At 35.1% G+C, this 21,110-nt stretch overlaps 1 protein-coding gene across 3 annotated transcripts in view; it reads left to right on the forward strand.

The window, feature by feature from the left end:
• The window catches only part of STXBP5 (syntaxin binding protein 5), a 174,423-nt gene extending 153,611 nt beyond the window's left edge, over positions 1 to 20,812 (forward strand). For all 3 annotated transcript variants that reach the window (XM_047858198.1, XM_047858199.1, XM_047858200.1), the window contains 2 exons: positions 13,092 to 13,312; positions 15,075 to 20,812. In XM_047858198.1, coding sequence (XP_047714154.1) covers positions 13,092 to 13,312; positions 15,075 to 15,116 — 263 coding nt within the window. In that variant the 3' untranslated portion in view covers positions 15,117 to 20,812. The remainder of the gene's footprint in view (positions 1 to 13,091; positions 13,313 to 15,074) is intronic.
• Positions 20,813 to 21,110: the final 298 nt, after the last annotated feature.

Genomic DNA, 21,110 nt, shown 5'->3' on the forward strand with positions numbered 1-21,110 from the left:
CACCTGTTGCTTCTTGTGTGATTCATTTTAGTCATTCTGACAGATGTGAGGTGGTATCTCATCATGGTTTTAGTTTCTATTTCTCTGATTATGAGTGATATTGAGCATCTTTTCATGTGTCTGTTAGCCATCTGGATGTCTTCTTTGGAAAAGTGTCTATTCATGTCTTCTGCCCATGTCTTAACTGGGTTACTTGTTTTTTGGTTGTTGATTTTGATAAGTTCTTTATAGATTTTGGATACTAATACTTCATAGATACGTTGTTTGCAAACATTTCCTGTTCTGTAGGCTGCCTTTTAGTTTTGTTGATTGTTTCTTCACTGTCCAGAAGCTTTTTATCTTGAAGTCCTCATAGTTCATGTTTGCTTTCATTTCCCTTGCCTTCAGCGACATGTCTAGTAAAAAGTGCTACGGCCTAGGTGAAAGAGGTTGCTGCCTGTGTTACTCTCTAGATTTTGATTGTTTCCTGGCTTCCATTTAGGTCTTTCATCCATTTTAAATTTATTTTTGTGTATGTAAGAGAAAGTGATCTAGTTTCATTCTTCTGCATGTTGCTGTCCAGTGTTCTGAGCACCATTTGTTGAAGAGACTATCTTTTTTCCATTGGATATTCTTTCCTTCTTTGTCAAAGATGAGTTGATTATATAGTTTTGGGTCTGTTTGTGGGTTTTCTTTTCTGTTGCATTGATCTATGTGTCTGTTTTTGTGCTAGTACCATATTGTCTTGATGACTACAGCTTAGTAACATAGCTTGAAATCTGGAATTGTGATGCCTCCAGTTTTGTTTTTCTTTTTGAGGATTGCTTTGGTTATTTGGGGTCTTTTGTGGTTCCATACAAATTCTAGAATTGTTTGATCTAGCTCTGCAATAAATGCTGGTGGTATTTTGATAGGGATTGCTTTAAATGTGTAGATTGATTTGAGTAGTATAGACATTTTAACAGTGTTCTTCCAATCCATGAGCATGGAATGCTTTTTCATTTCTTTGTGTTCTTTTCAGTTTCTTTCATAAGTTTTCTATAGTTTTCAGAGTACAGATCTTTTACCTGTTTAGTTAGGTTTATTCCTAGGTATCTTGCTGTTTTTGTGCAATTGTAAATGGAATTGATTCCTTTATTTCTTTTTCTGTTGTTTCATTATTGGTGTACAGAAATGCAACAGATTACTGCACATTGATTTTACATCCTGCAATTTTGCTGAATTCATGTACTAGTTCTAGCAATTTTTTGGTGGAGTCTTTTGGGATTTCTACATAGAGTGTCATGTCATCTGCAAATAGTGAAAGTTTAACTTCTTCCTTGCCAGTTTTTATGCCCTTTATTTCTTTTTATTGTCTGATTACTGAGACTAAGACTTTCAATACTATGTTAAATAAATAGTAATGGTGAGAGTGGGCATCCTTGTCTTGTTCCTGTCTATAGGGGAAAGGCTCTTAGTTTTTCCCCATTGAGGATGATATTAGCTATGGGTATTTCATATATGGCATTTGTGATGTTGAGGTATGTTCCATCAGTTGCTACTTTGTTGAGAGTTTTTATCAAGAATTGATGCTGTATTTTGTCAAACACTTTCTGCATCTATTGGCAGGATTATATGGCTCTTACCCTTTCTTTTATTAATGTGGTATATCAAATTGATTGATTTGTGAATATTGAACCAACCCTGCAGCCCAGGAGTAAATCCCTTTTGATCACAATGAATTAGTCTTTTAATGTACTGTTGAATTTGATTTGCTAATACCTTGTTGAGAATCTTTGCATCCAGTTTCATCAGGGATATTGGCCTGTAATTTTCCTTTTTAATGGAATCTGGTTTTGGAATCAAAATAATTCTGGCTTCATAGAATGAGTTTGGAAGCTTTCCTTCCATTTCTATTTTTTGGAACAGTTTAAGAAGAATAGGTATTAACTCTTCTTTAAATGTCTGGTAGAATTCCCTTGGGAAGACCACCTGGCTCAGGATTCTTGTTTGTTGGGAGATTTTTGATGACTGATTCAATTTCTTTGCTGGTTATGGGTCTGTTCAACTTTTCTATTTCTTCCTGTTTCAGTTTTGGTTATTTGTGAGTTTCCAAATTCCAAAAAAAAGGGAATTTGTCCATTTTTTCCCAGATTGCACAGCTTGTTGGAATATAATTTTTCATAGTATTCCCTTATTATAATTGTTTATATTTCTGTGGTGTTGGTTATGATCTCTTTTCATCCATGATTTTATCTACTTGGGTCCTTTCTCTTTTCTTTTTGATAAGTCTGGTTAGGGGGTTATCAATTTTGTTTATTCTTTCAAAGAACCAACTCTTAAGTTTCTTTGATCTGTTTTACTGGTTTTGTTTCTGTCATTTATTTCTGCTGTAATTTTGTTTGTTTCCCTTCTGCTGGCTTTCAGCTTCATTTGCTGTTTCTTTTCTGTCTCCTCTAGGTGTAAGGTTGGATTGTGTATTTGGGACCTTTCTTGCTTCTTGAGATAGGCCTGAATTGCAGTATAGTTTTCTCTTAGGACTGCCTTTGCTTCATCCCAGAGGATTTGAACTGTCGTGTTTTCATTTTCATTTGCTTCCATGTATATTTTTATTTCTTCTTTAATTTCCTGGTTAACCCAATCATTCATTCTTTAGTAGGATGTTCTTTAACCTCTATGTATGTGAAGACAGTCCAATTTTTTTTTTGTGGTTGATTCCACGTTTCATAGCATTGTGATCTGAAAATATGCATGGTATGATCTCGATGTTTTTGTACCTGTTGAGGGCTTATTTGTGACCCAGTATGTGATCTATTCTGGAGAATGTTCCTTGTGCACTCGAGAAGAATGTGTATTCTGCTGCTTTAGGATGAAATGTCTGAATCTATCTGTTCAGTCTATCTGGTTTAATCTTGTTACAGTCTTTATTTTAAAATCTAGTTTGTCTGATACAAGGATGGCTACTCTGACTTTCTTTTGACATTCATTAGCATGATAGATGGTTCTCTATCCCCTCATTTTCAATCTATAGGTGTCTTTAAGTCTAAAATGAGTCTCCTGTAACCAGCATATAGATGGATCTTGTTTTGTTTTTCCATTCTAATACCTATGTCTTTGAATTAGAGCACTTAGTCCATTTACATTCAAAGTAATTATTGAAAGATATGAATTTAGTGCCATTATGTTGCCTGTAGAGTTGATGTTTCTGGTGATTTCTCTGGTCATTTGTAGCCTTTGTTGCTTTGGTCTTTTTTTTTTTTTTTTTTTTTTCTTCTCCACTCTAAGAGTACCCCTTAAAATTTCTTGCAGGGCTGGTTTAGTGGTCACAAACTCCTTTAGTTTTATCTGGGAAAGTATCTCTCCTTCTATTCTAAATGACAGCCTTGCTAGATAAAGGATTCTTGGCTGCATATTTTTCCTATTCAGCACATTGAATATTTCCTGCCACTCCCTTCTGGCCTGCAAAGTTTCAAGGGACAGGTTTGTTTCTGGCCTTATGTGTCCACCCTTGTAGGTTAAGGACCTTTTGTCCCTAGCTGCTGTCAGAATTCCCTCTGTATCTTTGTATTTTGCAGGTTTCACTGTGATATGTCATGGTGTTGACCTGTTGTTCTGTTTTGTTTTGTTTAAGGTGAGTCGTCTGTGCCTCTTGGACTTGGATGTCTGTTTCCTTCCCTAGATTAGGGAAGTTCTCAGCTAAGATTTGTTCAAATAAACCTGCCCTTTTTCTCACTCTTCTTCTTCTGGGACTCCTATAATACAAATACTGTTTCACTCTGTGGAATAACTAAGTTCCCTAAGTCTCCCCTTGTGATCTAATAGTTTTCTTTCCCTCTTCCTTTCAGTATCATTATTTTCCATAATTTTATCACCTATCCTCTCCTCTGCTTCTTCAGTCCTCATCATGACTCTATCGAGTAGGTTTTGCGTCTCAGTTATAGCATTTTTCTTTCAGCCTGACTAGCTTTTAGGTCTTTGATCTCTGTAGCAAGGATTTCTCTTGTGTCTTCTGTGCTTTTTTCAAGCCCGCTAGTAGTGTTATGACTGTTGTTCTAAATTCTTGTTCAGATATATTGCTTATCTCTGTTTTGAGTAAGTCCCTGGCTGTGATTTCTTCTCAACATTTCTTTTGGGAAGAATTTCTCCATCTTGTCATTTTGGCTTAGTTTCTGTCTTTTGCATGTTTTGAAAGTATGTTATGTTACCTGTATCTGAGAGTAATGCTGTATTATAAAGGGGTCATATACTGTCCAGGGCCTAGCACTCCAGGAAGTTTTTCTAGTATATGCTGTGTGCACTCTGCTGTTGTGTTTTGGCTGCTCTTTCCCACTGGTCAGTCCTCTATAGGAGTCCTCCTTACCTGCAGTGGGGAGTACTTGAGTCCTCCTTACCTGCAGTGGGGAGTACTTGGGCCTTTAACTAGGTGTGCTTTGATTTGTTTGTTAAAATAAGCCTGAAAAATAAGGGGGAAAAAGCCTGATCCCAAAAAGGAAAGGAAGAGGAATGGGAAAAAAAACAGATAATGAAAAAATTATAAGCCTGATTCCAAAGAAAAAGAAGTGAAAAAAGGAAGAAAAGAAAAAAAAAAAAAAAGTCTTCAGAAGAAGACTGATCCAATTAAAAAAGAGAAAAGGAAATGGAAAAAAGCAAACAAAAAACTATGAGCCTGATTCCAAAAGAAGAAAAAAGAAGAAAAAAAAAAAAAAAGTAAGCCTGGTCCTGTTTTCATCAGAGCTGCAGGTGTTGTATTGAAGCACCTCATTTTCAGTGCACTTGGTGCATGGGGGTGCTGTCTGTGCTGGTCTCCTGGAGGAGAGGCCTGCTGCATTGATTGGCTCAGAATCACTGTCTTGCCCCAGTAAATGAACAGTGGCCAGGCACAGGGGGTTGGGGTCTGGTGTAAACTGGTCCCACCTCCACTGGGGGCCACTGTGTTGCTCTCTGATGTCCCACTGCGTTGGTGTTTTGGGGATAATGACACCACCCAGTCTCTTGTCCCCAGATAGGGGATCTCACACTCGCTGCTGTTCAGGCAACCCTCACAGAATAGCAAGGGCAGTCAGCTCGCCCTGCACCACAGCTGTCCTGCGTTTTTCTTTGGCACACACCTGGGATTCAAAACTCAAAATCCTAAAGGATCTGGCACCGCAGCCTCTCCATGCTGCGTCTGATGTCCCTTGTCTCCAAAAGACAATCCCATGCCTGCACAGTGCACGGAATCTATGGTGCAGCACCACTAAAAGCAGCAACAAGGTTATATGCCCTCTGGGTGTACCTCTGTCCCCTGCTGATGAAAAGGCCTTTTGCTGGTGCCTACAGGTCTTTTGTCCTTGGAGAAGCAATATAACCTCTTCCAAAAGTAGTCCAAGAAGGGGACTGTTCTCTCCCAGTGCGCCCCAGCTCAGGAGATCCCTACACCACGCTGTGTACGCCGGGGCCAGCTCCCTCCTTCTCCCCAGGAACGTGCACAACAACTCTGCTCTGGAGAAAGTTGCACACTTCAAAAACCTCAGAGTGTGAGCTCCATGTGCTATTTGCAAAAACAAACAAACAAACAACAACCTGTGACACTCCTTCCCCAGTCCATGGTCCAGAATGGTTTTCCTCTTGTGCAAACCCAGTGTCACACTGTCTCAACCCCTCTTTCTTTCTCTCCCTTTTGTCTTCCATGGAAAGGATTCCTCCATGCACCACCATTTTTCTCTCCCCCAATTCACTTCCACACACCTGCCACACTGTCTCCCTCCAACCATGGAGATCCTTCTGCCAGTTCATAGATCAATTTCCTGGGTATTCCAGGTGATCTTACTCAGTACAGCTCTGTTTGAGGGACAAGGAAAGCTCAGGGTGCCCCTACTTCTCTGCCATCTTCACTCCTCTCAAGACTGGGGATCTTATTAAACAACTTCTCTTTGCAAGGAACCAAAAGGCCACAGCTTAAGACTAAAGGTGATCTGGAAATAAATTAGCCCTCCTACACACAGACAGATTAGCTTTAAATTATCTGAGTGTACCAGAAAACTTTCAACCTTATTTAAGTATTTTTGCAGACTGCTCAAGTGCTCAACATCTGGCAAAAGCAAATGAAAATGTTCTCTAATGGAAGGTTACATATTGCAAATCCTCAAATTATTTCTAGAAATAATTTTCAAATATGTCATCCAAGTTAACCAGCAACACTAGTGACCAACACCATGAACAATGAAACAGAAAAAGCAGAAACAGAATCACAGGTACTTCAAATATTAGAATTATCAGACACAAACTATAAAATAGTTATGTATATTATGTTTGTAAGCATAAGTACCATGCCTGAACATTTTATCAGATAACTGAAAATTATAAAAATCAACACAACAAATGTATAAACCAAAATGAAATTCTAGAACTGAAAGATTCAAAAACAGAAATTAAAAGCTGAGTAGATAAATTTAACCACAAGTTTTACACAACTGAAGAGAGAATTACATAGCTTGAAAATAGGCAAAATAAATGATCCAGAATGTAGCACAGAGAAACCAAAAAGATGTAAAATACAAAGAAGATAAAAGAAATAGAAGTTGCAGTGAGAAGTTCTAACAAGTGTTTAGACTTCTCAAGAAAGAAAGAGGAAAGAATGTGAAGAAGAAGCAATATATAAAGACATATGGTTGGAAATCTCTCATAATTGATAGACGATACCAATTCACACAGTCAAAAAACCTGATGAATTCCAAGGATATTTTTTTAAAAATTCATAGCTATATATGTCACATGAAAATAGAGTATATCAAAGACAAAAAAGAAAATATTTGAGGTGGCTAGAAGAAAATGAGGTATCCTTTAACAAGCTATATACTGATTTCTCAACAACCAAAGATAATGGGATGATCTTCTGTATGTTGACAGAAGACAGTACTTAATGTAGATTTCTATACTCAAAGAAAATAGCCTTCAGGAATGAGACATTTTTAGGCGAATAAATGAATAAGACTTGCCACCACACTAAAGGAAACTCTAAAGGCTGTACTAATCCTCCATGGAATGTCAGAGATGCAGGAAACAATGTTTTGGAAAGAAAGTAATAAGTTCATGCATAAATATAATGAATATAATCTTTACAACTGTAAAGCAAAGTCTTATGGTATGTGTATACAATATACAAACACAAAGAAAAATAGTATACTCATAAAAAATACATAAATACACAAAAAATCATATAAAATCAAGAGAGTCACAAAGAGTAATTGAATTTAAGGTGATCTGAGATGACGCATTTTTAAAGAGATTTTTTAAGAGTATCAAACAGCTTGGGCGCCTGGGTGGCGCAGTCGGTTAAGCGTCCGACTTCAGCCAGGTCACGATCTCGCGGTCCGTGAGTTCGAGCCCCGCGTCAGGCTCTGGGCTGATGGCTCAGAGCCTGGAGCCTGTTTCCGATTCTGTGTCTCCCTCTCTCTCTGCCCCTCCCCCGTTCATGCTCTGTCTCTCTCTGTCCCAAAAATAAATAAACGTTAAAAAAAAAAAAAAGAGTATCTAACAGCTTTTAATAAGCTAAGGATGCATGTTATAATTTCTTTTTTTAATATTTATTTTGAGAGAGAGAGAGAGTATGTGTGTGTACAAGCAGGGGAGAGACAGAGATAGAGGGAGAGAAAGAATCCCAAGCAGGCTCCATGCCATCAGCACAGAGCCTGACACATCTTATGAACCGTGAAGTCATGACTTGAGCCAAGGTCAAGAGTCAAATGCTCAACCAAGTGAGCCACACAGGCACCCCAATCTTTGCCTTTTAAATTAAGGGCATAATTACTATGGTTATTCATATTTAAGTCTGCCATCCTTTATGTGTTTTCTATTTATCCCATCTGTTTTGTGCATTCATTGAGTGCACCTTATGTATTTCTTTTTATGTTTATTTATTTTTGAGAGACAGAGCATGAGTAGGGGAGGGGCAGAGACAGAGGGAGACACAGAATCTGAAACAGGCTCCAGGCTCCAAGGTGTCAGCACAGAGCCCGACGCGGGGTTTGAACCTCATGGACAGCAAGATCATGACCCAAGCCGAAGTTGGACGCTCAACCGACTGAGCCACCCAGGTGCCCCATACCTTATAATTTCACTAAAAAATATATTTTAAAAAATTCATATAACTATTAGAAGAGAGAGACCATTTCCCAATCATAGTGGGAACTGCTAATATGCCTATTGATTGAGATACAAAAGCAGACAGCAGTAAAGTCAGTAAAGGATATAGAAGGCATGAACAAAACAATTAATGAAATTAAAACTAATGAAGAGATACAGAACATTGCAGAATACATTATTTTTAAGCACAGACAGAATGGTCATAAAATGTATTTGTAGAGAAATTACAGATATATGCTGAATTATTTTGAGTAAAATGTCATAATGTCTATAATGAATTTTAAATATTCAAAAATTTTACATATGGACACTCATGTCAAAAAATGTTACCTATTACCAAAATTAGATAATGAGTATATGGATGTTTTTTATACAGTTCTTGTACTTTCCTTTATGTTTGAAACTTACATTTTAAAAACTTGGTTTTTTTTTAAGTTGACCATGTGTTAGACAGTTTTTTAAAAATTAAATTTCAGAGGATTAAAGTTAATTGTTTGTGATCTAATCACAATGCAGTTATGCTTGTAATTAGTAACAAAGCTAATTTTAAATGCCATGTTTGAAAATTAATACAGTTTTGAATAACCCATGTGTCAATTCATAATCATTGGTAAGCATCTAAAGCAATACTGATATTTATAGGGGCGCCTGGGTGGCTCTGTCAGTTAATTGTCCGACTTCAGCCCAGGTCATGATCTCGCAGTTCATGAGTTCAAGCCCCATGTCACGCTCTGTGCTGATAGCTCAGAGCTTCGAGCCTGATTCAGAGAGATTCAGAGATTCTGTGTCTCCTTCTCTCTCTGCCCCTCCCCTGCTTGTATTCTCTCCCTTTCAAAAAATAAATAAACACTTAAAATGTATATATTGATTAGTATATATACAATATTATTAGGAAAAGAAAACATAAAAGTGAGTGAACTGAACAGCCGTCTCAAAAAGATAGAAAACAGCATTTAATAAACCAAAGAAAATAGAGGATAATAAGACAGTAATGACTTAGTAAATAAATACACAGTAGAAAAAAATCAACCAAACCAAAAGTTGATTCTTTAAAAATCTGATAAAATTGATAAATTTCTGGTGAAACTGAGCAAAAAAAAAGGAAGGCACAAGTAAACACTATCAGAAATAAAAATAAAAAAGAAAAGAAAAAAAAAGAAGATAACAGAGGATAAGAGGATGTAATTGCCCTAAAGGATCAAAGATAGCAACTTTGTTGCATCTGTTTTTCTGAAGCCACATCTCTCTCTCTGCCCATAGCTAGGAAAAGCTCTTTGCTTGTGATTACATTGGGTTTACCTGGATAATCTATTTCTAGGTCCTTAAATTAATCATATCAACAAACTTCCTTTTCCTATGTAAGATAACAATCACAGGTTCCAGGAATTAGATTATGGTCATCTTTGAGAGGAGTGGTGTACATTATCCTACCTACCACAATCATATTAAAAAAAAAAAAAATCAAATACTTAGATATACATCTTAACAGAAGATGTTTAGGACCTCTATAGGGAAAATAGAAAATTACAGAAGTTTGTTGAAAGAAGTTAAAGACCCAAATAAAAGGAGAAGTATACTATGTTCATGCATTAAGAGATTCTTGGGGCGCCTTAGTGGCTCAGTCGGTTGAGCGTCCAACTTTGGCTGAGGTCATGATCTCACGGTTTGTGGGTTTGAGCCCCGCATCAGGCTCTGTGCTGACAGCTCAGAGCCTGGAGCCTGTTTCAGATTCTGTGTCTCCCTCTGTCTCTGCCCCTCCCCCACTCATGCTCTGTCTCCCTGTTTCAAAAATAAATATTAAAAAAAAAAAAAAAAGATTCAGTAAAAGGCATCAATTCTCCCAAAACTGATGTATGTATACACACACAAATATACACTTAATGAAGTCCTTATCAACACCCCCCCCCCAAATTTTGTAACTGATAACTAAACTTTAGATGGAAATTCAAAGCGTTTTAGCTTTTCTTTTTAGCCTTGTACTAAAAGCTTTAACCAGGACAATTAGGTAAGAAAAGGAACTAAAGGGCATGCATATTGGAATGGAAGAAGCAAAAGTCTGTATTTGTAGATGACTAATCTTACAAATATAGAATTTTAAGGAATCCATATATATATATATACATATATATTTGTATATGTTATATGCATTTATGTATAAGTTATATATATATTTTTTATATGTGTATGTTTTATATTTTTATATATATGTTATATATGTATATATAAATTATAAACAAGTTCAGCAAGATTGCAAGGTACAAGATCAATGTAAATAATCAATTGCTTTTCTTCATATACTAGCAGTGAAGAAACTGAAAATTTAATACAGTTCCATTTCTGATGATATCAAAAAGATAAAGTACTTAGGAATAATTTAACAAAAGAAGTGTAAAATGCACTAAAAACTTAAAAACATCATTTAAGAAATTAAATCATAGATAAGTGGATTGACATCCTATGTTCATGGATTGGAAGATTTAATATTGGGAAGATGGCCATGCTCCTCAAGTTGATCTGTGCATTCAATACAATCCCTGTCAAAATCGCAACTATTTTTTTTGAAGAAAGAAAGAAACTGTTCCTAACATTTACATGGAAATGGAAAGGATCCAAAACAGCCACATACACACAAAATTGTTCAAAGAAGAAAAAAGATGGAGGACTCACACGTTTCAATTTGTAAATTTACTACAAAGCTATAATCATCAAGATAGTGCAGTAGTGGCATAAGGACAGGTAATATAGATCAATGGAATAGAATTGAGAATCCAGAAATAAATCCATACATGTATAGTTAATTGGTTTTCTACAAGAATGCCAAGAAAATGCAAAGGTGAAAGAATGGTCTGTTCAACAGATGGTGGGGACAACTGGGTATCCACATGCAAAAGAAGAAAGGTGTTTCCCCACCTCATACCATACATAACTCAAAATGGATCAGTGACCTTAATGTGTGAGCTAAAACTGTAAAAGTGATAGAAAAAAGCATCGGCATAAATCTCTGTGACCTTAGATTAGCCAGCGGTTTCTTAGATGTGACATCTAAATCACAAGCAACCAAAGAAAAAAATAAATTGGATTTCATTAAAGTTAAAAATCAAAGAACGCTGTCAAGAAAATGAAAAGACAACCCACAGATAGTAATAAAATACTACAAATCCTATATGTGACATATCTGGAATCTGGTAAGAGTCTAATATTTAAAATATATAAAGAATTCTCACAACTTAACAGTAAAAAGAAAAATAGCCCAGTTTTTAAATGGGTTTGAATAGACTTTTCTCCAGACAAAATATACAAATGGACAATAAACATGAAAAGATATACATCATCACTTGTCACTAGGGAAGTGGAAATCAGATAAATACCACTTCACACTAGAATGGCTGTCATTGAAAATCTGTTCAGTAATAAATGTTTGCAAGGGGGGTGGGCAGCTAGGTGGCTCAGTCCATTAGCTGTCTGACTTTGGCTCAGGTCATGACCTCGCAGTTCACGAATTCCAGCCCAACGTCGTCGGGCTCTCCAATGACAGCTCAGAGCCTGAAGCCTGCTTCCGATTCTGTCTCCCTCTCTCTCTGCCCCTCCCCTGCTTGTATCTGTTTGCTCTCTCTCTCAAAAATAAATAAAACATTAAGAGATTTAAAATAAATGTTTGCAAGAATGTGGAGAAATTGAAAATCGCCTACATTGCTGGTAGAAATATAAAAATGCTGTAATCTCTCTGGAGAGCTGAAAGTCCCTCAAAAAGTTAAAACATGACTCAACAATTCCACTCCTTGGTGTACACCCAAGAGAATTGAAAATATATGTTCATACAAAAACTTGTACAAATGTTCATTAACAGCTATTCATAATAGCCAAAAAGTAGAAACAACTCAAAGGTCCATCAACTGATGAACTGATAAAATGTCATATATCCATTCAATCGAATATTATTCAGTCATTAGGAGGGATGAAGTACCAATGTGTGCTACAACATGTTGGGCCTTGACAACATTATTTTAAGTGAAAGAAGCTGGATACAAAGACCACATATTGTATGAATCCATTTATATGAGTGTTCAGAATAGTAAAATTTATAAAGACTGAGTAGATTGTTGATTGCCAAGGACTGAGAAGAAGCAGGAATGGAAAGTGACTCCTAATAAGGATGGGGTTGTTTTTTGGTTTTGTTTTTTTTGTTTTATTTATTTTTTTGAAGTCATGAAAATGTTAGGAATTAGATAGTGATGGTGGTTAAACAACCTTCTAAATAAACTAAAAGTTACTGAATTATTCAGGGGCAAATTTTATGGTATGTGAATTATATTTCCAGCGAAAGAAATGTATGCTGAGGGAAGAGGGGAAATCTGACCTCAGTCTTTAACATAATGTAAGACTTTTACAGTAACCTAGATATTAGAGAATCAAGGTCTGGATTATGGAGGGAAAGGAAGCAGTGAATTCCTGAGATCTTTTGAAGGGAAAAAAATTGGTCTGTTGGTAAGTGACAAGATAAATGGAGAAAAAGAAAGAGATTCAGCATATCTACACTTTTGGAGACTAAAGTAGAATAATAAATGAATTCTGCATTTTCCTCTACTTCTAAACCTAAGCACAGTATTTAAAGGATGAGAAAGCATGGGAGAAACTAAATCAAATCTGTATGTTTAATTTATCTTTAATTTTTTGCACACCTAAGTAATTTTTACTGTTATGTAAACTAGTATCAGTATACCTATTATTCATTGCAAGAAAGAATTATTAGTACCTTTTTACACAAGTTTTGTGACATAAACTAGTATAGAGGACACTATTAATGTACATTCTGTTTTTACATGTTTAAAAAACTAAAAAATTATTAAAATCATTATAATGAAAAACATAAAGTGAATATATACGTATTTCAATTTATTGTCAATGTCAACCTGAAAATTGTGTTTTAATGTTATCATGTATACTAATATCATATATATTAATAAAATTTTCATTTCTTGAGTTACTCTTTCATTTATCAAATCATTCAGTTGGAGAATCGTCCTCAGGAAAGGCTTCAAGGAGTCTTGCACAGCATATCCCTGGCCCAGGTGGCATCGAAGGTGTGAAAGGGGCGGCATCTGGAGTCGTCGGTGAATTAGCACGAGCCAGGTTGGCCCTAGATGAAAGAGGGCAGAAGCTTGGTGATCTGGAAGAAAGAACCGCAGCTATGTTGTCTAGTGCAGATTCGTTTTCTAAACATGCTCATGAGGTATGTCTAGCAGACAAATATTTAAACAAAATAATCTAGGTGAAGCAAGTATGAAAATTGTTTTTTTTTTCTTTTAATAGCTATTATATTTCTACAGGAGAACTTTCATTTATTCTATGTACAATCAAGTTCCTGATTCTTGCCACCAGAGGGAACCACGACAAGGATATGTCTCAGTAGCCTTTGTTCTCTTACTGAAGTTTATAAATTTTGAAGGAACCTGCTCACCTTCCGGCTTTTTGTAAATTTTGTAAATAAAACCAATGGCTTTGCAACTGTTTTTAGAGAATGCAGAAGGCTCAGATGTTACTACTAATTTCTAGAAAAGGAAATAATTTGCCTCTCTTGATTCTTTAGATCTAAATAACTAAAATTGGCAACCATTTTTATTCAAGTAGACAATACTAAATCTGTCTGTAGACCAATTCATCCAGAGGGCTAATGAGATGGATTTTTACAATGAATTCATCTTGATGAATTCAGAAATCATGGTGGATCTTAGAAACAGATACTTTAAGAAGGGACCCCTAGCTGGCCTTCTTACAAATATGCTTTATTGGCCAGCATAAGAACACTTAAAAAATTGAATTTAAAGGCCCCTTCGGTAGACTCTACATCTTCATTTTGACACATAGTCTGCCTGTCCTTGATGCTTTCCACTGGGCTGCTGTACACATTGAGTTCCTAGCCTAGCCCTTGAGGACGTTTTTAGTTTGTTACCTGAAGAAACCTTATTAAAATTATTTTTTGTATTTGAGTAACCAATCTATCAGCAGTAGCTCTTTAAATTTTTCATTCAAAAGTCATCTTTTCCTTGCTCAAGAATGCTGACATCTGGAATGCGTGAAAGAGGTAACTTTACCTGGGAGAGATTTGTCCAGGGCTTCAAAGAGATTTGGAGATGCTTTCACAGTGCTGACACACACCTCAGATACAGGCTCGTGACCTTCAATCTAGGTCAAGAATTTTGTTGGCATAACCCTGCATCTGACTGCGATCTCTAATGCATATAACACTTGAGCTGATTTCACAATATCCACACTCTAAATATTTAGCCAAGAGCTTTGTCTCAAACTGTTCGCTTTTCCCTTGTACCAAATGTTGTTTGTGAGCCGTATTTAAGAGTCTGTGAAGACAATACATTGAGGTGGTTAAGCTCATGGGTTCTTGTATAAGACTGTGTGTGCTGAGATACCAGTTTCACTTTTGTGTTACCTTGGGTAACCCATATGAGCCTCATTTTCTTCCTTTATAAGATGAGGAAAATAGTAATCTCTAACCCATAAAGTTGTGAGAACCAAATGAAGTCGTGTCGGGAAAGACTGCTGTATAGTGCCTAGCTCAAGACTATGGGCTCAGAAAATTTCGGATGGGAGCAAGAGTAGTGTTTCCAACCTCTCGTTCCCCAGGTTCTTTAACCTCATTTTGAGTTCAAACCAGAGAACTGAAAATTACCTTATTTGTAAGGTGTTACCTTAGGTCACCAAAGAATCTACTGAGCCAAAGTTGAATTATGTCCCATCTCTAAGAAATAAGAGGACCTTCTGGGCTACAGTTCTTAATGGTTACAGTCTTTTTTTTTTCCTCTAAATGGAACAGTTCTTACTGCTTTCTATATGAAATTATTTGAAGTAAGCAACACAGTAACACTGTAGAATCCTTCCGAATGATATATTTTGGAAAAACATAGCAATGATTTATAACCTAAATGTTGTCATTCTGGCATTTTTTAAAAATGTTTTTCGTGTTTTCTCCCCTCTAGATGATGTTGAAATACAAAGACAAGAAGTGGTACCAGTTCTGACAGCTAGAAATCCAACTAAGTACAACGTCAGCCAGAAGGAAAAAGAATTTTCCTTTTTTATTTTCTCGATTTCACTTTAGGAAAGTTAACATTAAAGGGATGTTCGTCACTGGATACTGCTCTTTCCTAGCACAATCGCGCACTGTTTTCCCTCAGTCATGTGGCTTTAATTGAGGAGGAGTGTCCACAGACACTCAAAGTGGAGTCTATGGTGTGTGCCAGCTCTGAGGTGACGGTTTGGGAACTAAGCAGGTCACGTGTTACAGACGAAGAAACAAAGGGGGATGTCGAGGAGACCTGGCAGGGACTATTCCTGGATCATTCCTGTATTAAACTTGCATATGCCAAAAGAGTTTGTGCTGTCGTATCTGCCTTCAGTGTTTGACCTCTTTGAGGGAGAGGCAATAAGTCAGAGGTCCTGAAGCTGAAATAGTTACGTTTGTGTCACTGACTGAATTATGAACAGCTGTCTTGGGCTTTCCCTTCCTTAAACAGACTGGTCATCAGTATCATTAGTGAAAAAGAAACAAACTGTTTGTTACCATATCTTTAGACAGATAAGCTGAATGGTGGGCTTTAAATAATAAAAACATACACATAGTTGACTTGTGTATGGGCTACTCTTGGATTCTTGTTATTGTATATTTGTGTTTAGTCCATATTTTGTCAAAAGCAAAACAAGGTGATACATCACTTTTCATTGAAAAGAAAAGTGTAGAGCATGACTGAACTGCTCATCATTCTGGGAGTTTCCATGTAGTGGCTATACAGTGTGGAAAGTGAGAAAAACCTCCATTGTGGTGAGGAGAATACTTCAATGTCCCTTGTCCTTGTTCTCATTAATTCAGCTAAAGGTGGATTTGACCAAAATAGTTACTGGTTACCTTTGTAGAAATGTTGAAATTGGCTAAATTTTTAATTTTGCTTGAATTTTTATAAAATGTTTAACCAAATGTACCTTTGCATTATTTAATTAAAATTGCTTAAAAAAAAAGTTTCTTTATTTCACTAAAATGCTCAGCTCCCTTTTTAAAATGCCCTTTATTTGCTAACAGTTCCAGTACACTCAGGTGATGAGCCAATTAAATCTTAGTGCACATGCTGTCGCATGGAAAATTACAAGCATCTCTTGTCAATAATTATCTATATAAGAGTCTAGTCTGATGACCTACAAAATATTTTCTGTAGAAATATACTATAAATCTGTACATGTCCTTTCAAGGTTTTAAAAAGCCAAAAGGAAAGGAAAATATGTGCATTTTGGTAACTAAATTATTTCTGTATTGGAGTATAATACAAATGAGACCATCAGTGGACAATAAATGATTGGTTCCTAGAAGAGCATTGCAGACAGGAACGAGATGGCTTGGAAGGAAGTAATCTCATAATGCAGGCTCATCTGAGATTATTACTGATTGTTCTTAAGGCAACAAAGGAGGAGCAAAATAGAAGCATTACACTTACTGTTAATGAAATTTAAATATTTTCTTCTATAAAAAATTGCTTAAAACAGTTTTCCTTTTTTCTGTAAGAGAGAATCAGAGCACAAATTGATAGCAAACTTGATGGTTGTTTTGCTATCCCATAGGATCATTAAAGGTGTATGTAGAACACCTTAATTTCGCACAGTCTGTTAGGCGTTTTTTCCTCTTGGTTATTTTCATTAATAAAGCTTTTATGTTTACATTTTTATAATGTGCACTATGGGATACAAAAGTTTACATTAAAATTTACTTTAAATATCATTATGGAGGGACTAAATATATGTGATAGAGATAATTGATCAAGCCAAAACATTTCAGAAGTCATTTTCAAAAGTTTTTGAATTTGTAGAAAATACCTACAGATAACATATTTCTGTTTAATGTCAGCAATATGATGAACATTCAGGAGTTTACAGATGGCTTAATTTGTATCCTGTATTATCTAACAAACCCGTTGTTCCATGATCTGTCACAGGAAGTATAGGCCCTTTTTAAAGGTACAGTTTTAAGAGTGTCCTCAATTACATCAACAGTGAAAGGATTTGAAGTTGAGAAGCGTTAAGTAAAGTAATAAATTGACGATTCCCCATTTCGTAGAAGGGCATATTAGCTCCAACTGTTTAATTTGCTGTGTTATTTTGTGTTAATTGTACATCAACTTTATTTTTACTGTCATTTTTCCTGTTGTATATAAAATGAGCTAATCCTGTAATTATTTTCAAATAGAGAAGTAGATACATTTATCGGAGATGGACTTTATAAGAAAATGTTAAATCAATATTTTGAGTTATTTTATTTCATTTTTAAATCTACAGATTATGCACAGCAAACTAGACACTCACTTAGGATTAGAAGGCTTGAAGTATTTTTGAGAATAGGAAATAGCTTCTCTGAGTTATACTTGATTCTGTCTGTAGATAAGAGACAGTCTGCAGTAATAACTAACCCAGGGAATTTATTGTAATTTGAGAGAGAACATCTCTATTTTTTTTTCTTTTTAAGCGCAAAAAGTAACAGTCACCAGCAAGCCAGGATTTCAAGAAAATAAACCAAAAAAAAAAAAAAAAAAGTCAAAAATATTAGAAAAGTGAAAGATGTGTGTGTGCTTCCTCCATACCTCCATATCCTCATTTGAGGACATTATTCTTTGTTTCATGTGTCTTTGGCTCTAAAGTCATTGAAGTATTCATTGATTAGCAGTTTGTCAATAGGAAGTTGTTTGCCTTATATGTGCCATATATCCAGTTCACTCTTCAAGCTAAAATTCATATGTATTTGCTTAAAAAGTTATTTGAAATCTTACACTCTGACAAATTCTGTGTATTACATCCATTTGAAGTTTTGCATCATCTTAATCCCCTGGGTTTGCATTTCATTTGTACGGAGCGTTTCCAGAAATGGTTATTGATCTGAGCTGTTATTAACTTCTTAATTCAATTTTCTTTATGGATGTGAAAAAATGCTGCTACCTGTCTATGTTATGTGTGGTATATCCCAGTTTAAATACAGTACTTTCTGGTAAAGAAAGAAGCTTTTCTTTTGCTTAGAACTTCTTAATTGTAGGTTTCTCTGAAGCTATTCCTGTAGATTTGTGAGTGTTTTAAACAAGTCTGAAAGTGTTACACATTTTTAGGTTACAGGGGGTGGTGGGGAGACAGCTGAGGGAATGGAAAACACGTGGTGGACCCCACGGAGTACAAAGTTTTACCCTGAGTTCCATATTCCATATATGTTTTGCTTAAGGCATTTCCTCATATGACATTAGAAAAGCTATATCCAAAGGTAAATTTTTTGTGGCAAAGATTTATTTTACATTTTAACTTTGGGGATTTCGTTTATTTGTTTTTGCAAAATAAAGAGCACTGAACTTTAAACTTGAATTTTTTCTGCACTTTTTTAGGTAATGAAAACTTTTTATTATCAGTTAATCCACATTTCTCAGTTAAAATCAAGTGATACATATGTATAAAACATACCAAAATCATGACTATGCTGCTAGCTGCACCTTAAATAATTAAACTGATCATAGTCTTAAAACCTTTAATAGGGCTTTATATAGTTTTCAATTATAAAAAAAATAGTAAGATCATTTGCTGTACGTTTCAGTGTTCTAGGTCTTAAATATTGCAACACTTTCAGATTTGTTTTAAGATCATACAGTAACATGTTATATTTATACATATGGCTAGAGAATATACTTTTAATTTTAAAATAAAATTTTTATAAATGTACTCTTTAATTTTAAAAATGGTGAACTTGTTAAGTTTAAGTCAAAGTACTTAAAAAGTATGTATATTATCCATACAAAAAGTTATGTTTTACGCTTATAATAAGAAATATTGGTATCTCATATCGAGATACAATTAATTTTAAAGAATCATACATTATTCAAACGTCTTCACACATTGACAGGAAAGAAAATCATTACTATGGTTTAAAAAAAAAACCCTCTATTGAGCATTTTCAAATATTAATTTTATTTTGGGGAAAATGCCCACAACAATAATTGCAAGATCTTTCTCACTAGCTGCAGCTTGCTGTTGGATGCCTACCTTAACTATTGTTTTAAAATATATATATATTTAAAATAGTTTTCCAGGTATTTTCTTCTACCTTTTTTAAAAATAAATTTCCAAAAATGAAAACAGAGTTTATGTATTTTTGTCAATGAAGGTTTTTATTTTGTAGTTTATAGAATTTGTTCCTTATCAGTTTGATACTTGATCAATATTCCTAGACTTTTTAATCTGTATTTACTTTGAAAAAGAGCACTTCTCTATCTTAAGTGTCCTCCTTTTTTTCTTTTCCCTTTTAGAGTGTTTGTTCTCTTGGATTGAAATTTATGCCCATAAGTGATTTTTTTTCATTTGCAAATGAATGTGAAGATACTGTTTACAGCTTTTGTTAATTACACTTTTCATCACGGATCAATTTCTTGTAAAGTGCTATGGGGATTATTTTTCCTGTGAATATTAGTGATCTTACTGCCACAGGAGTTTTAAAGGTTCTGTGGACAGAAAATGGTTGTAACAACAACAACAACAAAAATTAAAGGGAAAACTTTAGTTTACCTTTCTCAGCTGAATTAAATGGTTTTAGTAACTTCCCAATTATCAGGATTTTCACATGGCTTTCTTCAGTTACTAATACAGTCTTAAACTACTAGGCACAATTCATTTACAAATCGAGTACAGTCCAGGACTACATGTGATTGCTCTTTTTATTGCACTCTTTACATCAGAAAAATCATGAATGTCAGTTTTGCCAGTATTTTGCAATGAGGATCACAGTTATTACCATTTTTATAGTGTATGAGATGTAAATAAGTCAGTATTCATTTATTGAAGGTTGTTTGGTTCAGGCATTTAAAATGGACATAGGCTAATGGCAATGGAATCCAATTTGTTCGGGAATTTCATTTTTTTAAATATACTTTTGCTAAGTATTTCCTGTTGTTTGAACTTTGCTTCAACTGAAGACAATGTGAGGAGTTAAACATAGACTCAACATGTCAGTAGAAAGCAATGCAAAGAGGGTAAATCATGTTTTAAATTTTTTATTTATTTTTTTTTTTGTAAATAAACGGTACTGTGATACTTTAGGTGTGACCTCTGCTTAATATGATAGTTAGAACCAGAAAAACATTTCTTTCTAGGTATACTATTGGTTCATTGTAAATGCATCACCAAAACAATATTAAAAAGAGCAAGGATAAGTTTTTCTAACATTGTCCACTTCGGGGGCAAGCATGCTTGGTATAGAGCTCTAGCTTGTGTATACCTTAAACCGTGCCCGCAGGCAGTTTTCAGTTTGCTGCACTTTTTACTTTATTTTTTTTAATTTTGCTCAGTCCAGTAACTATCTCAAAGGTAATTGCTGGAGTATGAATTTTAAATACGGTAAAAAAAAAAAAATCTCTGTGTACTGTTTCATTTTAAACAAAAACAAAAAAGCACTATTGCAAACACTAAAAAATGTGTTAAACTTTGTAGTTATTTTGCATTCCTGTACTTTACAAAATGTCATCACAGCAAAAGGTTTAAAATTAGGTAATGAAATATTTTTGTAAATAAATACCGATAAGCTGGTATTTTAAAAAAATGTATTATAATGTTTCTGGAAAATGTTCATATATATGTATATGAATGTCTCTTTATGCTGAAGGGCTCTGATTGGGCAAAATAAAATACTCTAATCTCTCCTGAAACTAAACAAGCCCTTTTTTCTGGAAAATCTGTTTTAATTTTTTCTCTGAATTGTGGAATTAATCCATTTGTTAAAGCTAAGCAAATGGTAGATAAAATAGATTTCTACATTTGCAAAGATAAAGTTAATCAAGCACTTCAAGTAAGACAAACTGTATTTTTCTTAACTAAGTGAGCTTTTTGGTAAAAGTCGCCTTCCCTTCATGGGGTGAGGGTGCTTGTAGGGGGTGAGAGTGGAGGAGGTAGGTACTGAGCTGTACATGAACACTGCTTGGCCTGTAGTGTGTATGGAATCCCCTGGGCAT

The sequence above is a fragment of the Prionailurus viverrinus genome, chromosome B2 (assembly GCF_022837055.1).
Source record: "Prionailurus viverrinus isolate Anna chromosome B2, UM_Priviv_1.0, whole genome shotgun sequence".
In the NCBI taxonomy this organism is placed as follows: Eukaryota; Metazoa; Chordata; class Mammalia; order Carnivora; family Felidae; genus Prionailurus; species Prionailurus viverrinus.